This window comes from Lynx rufus, unplaced genomic scaffold (genome assembly GCF_022079265.1).
Source record: "Lynx rufus isolate CCGP_SWC_20201006 ecotype Redwood Valley unplaced genomic scaffold, mLynRuf1.p SCAF_8, whole genome shotgun sequence".
Classification (NCBI taxonomy): Eukaryota; Metazoa; Chordata; class Mammalia; order Carnivora; family Felidae; genus Lynx; species Lynx rufus.
Window position 1 is genome coordinate 27,576,652 of NW_025814896.1, and position 7,429 is coordinate 27,584,080.

Below are 7,429 nucleotides of genomic sequence, written 5' to 3' on the forward strand. Positions count from 1 at the left end.
TACCTTCAAAGTATATCTGGAATTATACCGCTTACTACCACCACCCACACATACACATACTTTGCTTTCCTCTCACACCCGATCTACAACCTTGCAGCACAGAGAGACCTGCCTGGCCCACGGACTTTTTTTTTTTTTTCTCTGTCTTCCTCTCCAAAACCTGCTTCTTATTTCAAGGTCCATCTCAAATCATGCCTCTGTCACAGTCTCCTAACTAACCTTTAAAAAAAAAGTGCAATGCCAGAAGTCTGTCAATAAGAACCCAGACTGAGGCGCCAAACTGACCAATTCTGATATCCTTCCATGGCAATAATTTGCCAGAAATGAGTAAAGTCTCCCCTCTGTAGATGGCCTCAGTGCCCATCTGGACGGAGTTTTTCAGAGTACCTGCCTGGCCCCTGTAGCTCCTGGTTCAATGATCTCTGCAATAGGCCAATCTGACTGCTAAGGAGAATGGCTGACAATTTCTAAAGAAATTCACCGAGAAATAAATATAAATTTTCAGTCTTTTACCCAACTCTTAGGGAAGATTGCTGACAGTGATAATCAACAAGAAAGAAAGCTAAAAATGGCCAAAAGAGACTACAGAAATCTTGGATCTGCAAAATTTGACCTGAGAAAAAGGGAATTGATGGAAGGAATGGCCATACACATACCGACAAAATCTTACAATATAAGATGTGGTTAGTAAAATTTCAGATGGAGCCAGAACCCAATCCACAGGTCAAATCTTTTCAAAATACAAACATTTCTTTGTAGTCAGAAATAAAACAAATATGCTTAATATATGTTTGGTTAGATGAGAGGTCCTGGATAGTGCAGTAAGCCAAGAACTGTTTTAAAAAAAAATTTTTTGGGGGCGCCTGGGTGGCGCAGTCGGTTAAGCATCCGACTTCAGCCAGGTCACGATCTCGCGGGGTCAGTGAGTTCGAGCCCCGCGTCGGGCCCTGGGCTGATGGCTCAGAGCCTGGAGCCTGTTTCCGATTCTGTGTCTCCCTCTCTCTCTGCCCCTCCCCCGTTCATGCTCTGTCTCTCTCTGTCCCAAAAATAAATAAACGTTGAAAAAAAAATTAAAAAAAAAAAAAATTTCTTTTAACATTTACTTATTTTTGAGACAGAGAGAGACAGAGCATGAACGGGGGAGGGGAAGAGAGAGAGGGAGACACAGAATCGGAAGCAGGCTCCAGGCTCTGAGACATCAGCCCAGAGCCTGACGCGGGGCTCGAACTCACGGACCTCGAAATCATGACCCGAGCCAAAAGCTCAACCGACTGAGCCACCCAGGAACCCTCAAGAAGAACTGTTAGATCTGAACAGAAAGACCAAAACCTTTGTTATTCAGACAATATGGCTGAACGTATCAACATAGAAAAGCAAGGTGAGGGGCACCTGGGTGGCTCAGTCGGTTAAGCGTCTTGTGTGACTCTTGGTTTCAACTCAGGTCATGATCCAACGGTTTGTGAGTTTGAGCCCCCCATCGGGCTCTGCACTGGAGCCTGCCTGGGATTCTCTCCCTCCCTCTCCCTCTGCCCACCCCACTCACGCTGTTTCTGTCTCTCTCAAAATAAATAAACTTAAAAAAAAATTTTTTTAAGTGATTTTAAAAACCATTGGAAATTTTAAAAGATGTCAGCGTTGTTGTTAATACACAAAATTCAATTTGTATTCCCTTTTTTAATTGATTTTTTTAAGTTTATTTATTTATTTCTAGAGAGAACGAGAATGAGTGGGGTAGGGTCAGAGAGAGAGGGAGACAGAATTCCAGGCAGGCTCTGAGCTGTCAGCACAGAGCCCAGTGCAGGGCTCAAACTCACAAAACTGTGAGATCAGGACCTGAGCCGAGATCAAGAGTCAGATACTTAACTGTCAGAGCCACCCAGGTGTCCCAAAATGAATTTTTTAATTATGCAAGACGTGTATGAAGAAAACTATAAAATGTTATTGAAGTTTATCAAAATAAGACTTAAATAAACGAGAAATCCAGTGAGGTCATAGATGAGGTGATTTAGTATTATCAAATGGCAGTTCTGTACAAACGCAATGCAATTCCAATTGAAACCCCAAAAAGTGGTTTCTTGGAATTTAGTGAGCTGGTTCTAAATTTTGTAGACAGGATCCAAATATAGCAGAGACAGCCTTGTAGAAGGAGAAGGAAGAATGTTTCCTACAAATAAAATAGTTCAGTTTTCTCTTTAGAATTTGGCATACCTGGCTACAGTGAGCCCTAGCAATAATCAGCTGGAAGTTGACTAGCGGCTGCCCCTTCAGATAGAATACCTGCTCTCCAGTTCACCCAGCACACTGTCCTTATTTAAGTTACCTGCGTGATCCTTGTAAATATCTGTATGATAGTTGCCTGGGGTGAGCAGTTAGGGTAAGAGGAATGGGAGAGATTATTAAAATTATATAGGTTCTATTTGGTTTTGTAAACCTCCTCCCAGTGGAAAGACTTGAGCCGTCAAGCAGAAAGAATAAACACCAACAGAATGAAGAATAGCCTTTCTTGGAAACCCCCTGTGGACCAAGCTCTTTGACACACAATCTCCTTGAACCCCAACATTAGTCTTCTGAGAGTAGACATTAATATCCCTTTGTTATGGATGAGCAAACTGAGCCTATGAAAACTGAGGTCATTGGCCCCATGTGACAAGGCTGAGATTCAAATCAGTCAGATTCACACTAGGGTCTCCCTGACTCCACAATCCACCTCTTCTTTCACTAAAGTCACAATGGTCACTGAAACACCCTGAGATGCACACAGATTTGCATAAAGAAAACAAAGCTGACAAAGCGTATTGTTAACCCATCCCCTCAAACACCCAGATTTTATTAATGCTTCCAAAGCACCATTTGAGACAGATGGAGGAATACAAATTCTGTCCAGTGCTAACTTCAGCTGAGAATCTTCGTGTCAACCAGATTTTCCGGAGAGTCTGATGCAAATAGTCCTTGATCCACAATGTCAGAAGCAAAGCAGTTTCGAAATATAAGCCACCTACACATGCGGTCGCCTATTACTCTGACACTCGGCCAAGTGTTTTAACCCGGTCTCCAGGCCCCTGCCTCCTGTGATAGGGGTGTCATTACAGCGTGGTTTTGGAAGATTCCATGTGATAGAGCTTAAAGTGTGCTAATGAGCTTAGTACAGTACCGGGCACTGAAGAGCTCAATATATTATAATTGTCATCATGAGTATAATGGGTCTTTTTAAAAAATGCAGCATCATTTAGGAATGTATCAAAAGGACTGATGAATAGAGGTGTACTGTGATAAGGCACAGTAAAAATTCTAATGATGTTAAAATACTCCAAAGGTAAAGGTAAGATGTTCACCGTAAAATTCTTTCAACTTTGTGTTTGAAAATGTCCATAACCCAACGTTGTTAAAACAATGCACTGTCGTAGGCTCTGAAAGGAGGGAGAGCTAAGTTTCGTTTGTTTCTGGTTAAACAGAAGAGGTATAGAAAAGAAAACAAAATAGGCTCGTCTTGGGGCCGTGGGCCGTTCGCGATGCTGCCTGAATGAAATCATCGAGGACCGCTTGCGAAAGAGCGAATCCTCGAGAGCGTGGCCCGGGGCTGCCAAGCCTTCGCAAGGGACAGGGACGCGCTCCAAGCGGCGCATCCCGCCCGGGCGCCCAGGAGGTGGGGCCGGAGCGCGCGCTGGCGGAGACGCGGCTCGGCCGTTACCCGAGGGCTCGGGGCCGGCGCTGGCCGCTGCGCGCCGCGGGTAAATACCTTCGGCGGGGCGGGGGAGAGAAGCGTCGAATTTCAAAAACACACACACACACATACATACATACACACACACACACACACACACACACACACACACACGCACACCAAACCCCCACAGCCCCGGGCGGGCGGGCGCGCGGATGGGCGCCCTTTGGCTGCGGGAGCGAGTGGAGGATGCTGGGAAGGAGGTAAAATGGCCACCGGCGGCGGCGCGGAGGAGGAGAGGAAGCGGGGGCGGCCGCAGCTCCTGCCCCCCGCGCGGCCCGCGGCCCGCGGCGAGGAGGCCGAGGGCGGCCGCGAGAAGATGGGCTGGGCCCAGGTGGTGAAGAACCTGGCCGAGAAGAAGGGCGAGTTCCGCGAGTCGCGGCCGCCGCGGCGGGAGGAGGAAGGCGGCAGCGGCGTGGGCGGCGTGGGCGGCGGGCTAGGCGCCCCCGCGGGCCTGGCGGCGCCGGGCCTCGGCGACTTCCCCCCGGCCGGCCGCGGGGACCCGAAGGGCCGGCGGAGAGACCCGGCCGGCGAGGCGGCGGACCCGCGCAAGAAGAAAGGCGCGGCCGAGGCGGCCCGGAGAAAGAAGGCCGAGGCGGCGGCCATGGCGGGCCCGGCCAGGCCTGGCGCGGCCGAGGACGCAGCCGAGCGGCCCGCTCAGGACGAGCAGGCAGTGGCGACGGGCCCCGCGGCGGGCCCGGGCAAAGGCCGCTTCCTGGTGCGCATCTGTTTCCAGGGAGACGAGGGTGCCTGCCCGACTCGGGACTTCGTGGTGGGCGCGCTCATCCTGCGCTCCATCGGCATGGACCCGAGCGACATCTACGCGGTCATCCAGATCCCGGGCAGTCGCGAGTTCGACGTGAGCTTCCGCTCGGCGGAGAAGCTGGCCCTGTTCCTACGCGTCTACGAGGAGAAGCGCGAGCAGGAGGACTGCTGGGAGAACTTTGTGGTGCTGGGGCGGAGCAAGTCCAGCTTGAAGACGCTCTTCATCCTCTTCCGGAACGAGACGGTGGACGTGGAGGACATCGTGACCTGGCTCAAGCGCCACTGCGATGTCCTGGCCGTGCCCGTGAAAGTGACCGACAGGTTTGGGATCTGGACCGGGGAGTACAAGTGTGAGATCGAGCTGCGCCAGGGGGAGGGCGGGGTCAGGCACCTGCCTGGGGCCTTCTTCCTGGGGGCCGAGAGGGGCTACAGCTGGTACAAGGGGCAGCCCAAGACGTGCTTTAAATGTGGTTCCCGGACCCACATGAGCGGCAGCTGCACGCAGGACAGGTGCTTCAGGTGCGGGGAGGAGGGGCATCTGAGCCCTTACTGCCGGAAGGGCATCGTTTGCAACCTCTGCGGCAAGCGAGGACACGCCTTTGCCCAGTGTCCCAAAGCAGTTCACAATTCCGTGGCAGCTCAGCTAACCGGGGTGGCTGGGCACTGAATACCCGCCTGCCTGCCAGGGGAACCCAGAGCCAGCTTACCCCCTCTTAAGTGCCAAAACTTTTTTTTAAACCATTTTTTATCGTTTTTGAAGGAGATCTTTTTAAACGTACAAGAGACATCTCTCTCTCTCTGCCTTCTTAAACCGAGTTTACTCCATTTCAGCCTTTTCTGAATTGGTGACTCTGTCATCAGTGACTACCGAGAACCGTCGTGTGCAGATGTGTCGCCTCTTTTTAAGATTTTGTTTTTCGGTTTTGTACCTGGGTTGTTTTGGGGGGTTTTTTGTGGTTTTTGTGTGGGTTTTTTTGTACTTTTTACTCCCCACGCCTTGTCCTCTCCCAGGATTTTCACCCATTGGGCTGCCTTGCTCATCTTTATGCCCCGGCCCTAGGTACAGGGCCCACCACGTGGTAGGCACTCCGTCAGTGTTTGTTGAATCCAGAACATTGTTGACTGTGGCTTCTGTCAGGGTGTCTACTTTTTGCAGCTCTTCCCCTCCCCCTTTTAATTTGCTGCTTCTAATCTATGTGGTCTGAGAATTTGTGAAACCAGTGTTGTTAGAAGTGTACGTAATCTGAGTCAATAAGCTCTGAATGGTGGCCAAGGGCCTCTCTTATGGCATTAAAATGCATGGACTTTGGGACAGCTGTTCAGTGGCTCAGAAGCCATTTTTCACAGAATCATGGAATTTAGAATTTTCTTGCTGGAAAGGACCTAAAAATTGGTTTAGACCAATCCCCTGGATTTCCAACAGGTGCAACAGGCCCAGAGAGGGTCAATGACTGGGTCAAAATCACGTAGCTGTCTGGTTCCAGAGCTAGCCTAGAGTAGAGTTCCCTGACCCCAAGCCCAGTGCTCATTCCACTACCTCTCACACTTCACAACATTTTCCTCAACACTTGAGGGCCCAGAAAGTCTGATCTCTCCAGAATGGTGAGCCCAGAGGAATGCTAAGAAATCATCTGGGGGAGAAACACATTTAGCAGGGGCTTCTGAATACTTGGGAGATCAGGAAGGGACAAAGGAACATAATCCAGGGTGTGCTTACTGCCCCATGGGGTACTGTATCTGGATTGAAGTGCCAAGTCCTTTGGGACCTCACCCTCCGCCACTCATTGCCACTGCTTAGAAATGGGGGTGCTCCTCAGTAAGGAAACGTACCAGAGGTTTACATTTGCACCTTAGCCTCAATAGCTAGAAACCCCAGAGAAGCATCTGACTGGAGCTCATCTATAGCTTCCTCACTCACAAGAGAAAGGTGATTTTAACCTGTAATCGTAAGTGAGCTGTTAACGCTAAAATGTACTTGCAAAACAGACCACTTGCAAGAGGGCATTGGGTCAACTAAGTGTTATCAAGTTAAAGTAGAAAAGACAGTACACTGCTTTTCTTTTAGTTTTTGTTTTTCCTTCGCTTTATGTTTTGCTATTTCCTTGTGGCTTAGAATGTAAAATCGATTGTTAAAAGTTTTGTTCTGAATAAATATTTATCTTTTGTATTGCTAACACTGTTGCCCTATTTCCTTTCAGAGTGGAAGATGCTAGGGTACACAGACTCTAGTTTAATCCATGCTTCTTACCCATCATTTGTTTACCCTGCAAATACATTTCCAACCCCTGTAGGCAACACGTAGCACCTACTATGTTGTGCCAGACCCTTTGGCGTTGTTTCTGAAACCGTACGTATGCGTTACACTCACTTGGCACATGGCAAAAACTCAAGTTCTAAGTCCTAACTTTGCTCCAAGGAATCAAAATCACTGGTGTGAATGAAAACATTTTTAGCAAGCACCCCCGCCCCCAACAACTCTGATTGGCAGCCAGGCTTGAGACTATAGTTCTGAATGGTGTTACAGTGAGAGAGAGGGATTCTGCCCTCAGATTACAATGGGGAAGTGCCACAAATAGGATGCAAAGTATTCATAGGTTTTTAAAAAAACGCCATCTCTTCCAGGTATTAGGGAGTAAGAAAGAGTCTGGGAAACTTCCCAGAGAGCTGACTCACTCCTCCAAGCCAGCCCTGAAGACCCCAGACACAACTGACTGAAGGATTTTCAGCTCAGAGGTGTTGAAATGATCCAATCCTAAGAATTAAAATTCTCAGTGTACTGATTCTCTAACTCAGTGATTTCAGGATATTTCCAGAGCGGATCAGGTGTGGTTGAGGCCTGGGTGGCTCTTGAGAGCCCCGCCTTGCCAAGCCAGCATAGCCCCTCCTTCCTGTCTCCCAAAGCAAACAGACTCTTCCCTCCTCCATCCCTCCCTCCAGTCCTGT

General features: G+C 49.2%; 1 protein-coding gene across 1 annotated transcript; it reads left to right on the forward strand.

Annotated features, from left to right (window-relative positions):
- The first annotated feature begins 3,800 nt into the window (after window positions 1–3,800).
- On the forward strand, window positions 3,801–6,660 carry ZCCHC3 (zinc finger CCHC-type containing 3). Its single transcript, XM_047069249.1, has one exon. The coding sequence runs from the start codon at window positions 3,930–3,932 to the stop codon at window positions 5,151–5,153; it is 1,224 nt and encodes a 407-aa protein (XP_046925205.1). The 5' UTR covers window positions 3,801–3,929; the 3' UTR covers window positions 5,154–6,660.
- The last annotated feature ends 769 nt before the right edge of the window (window positions 6,661–7,429 follow it).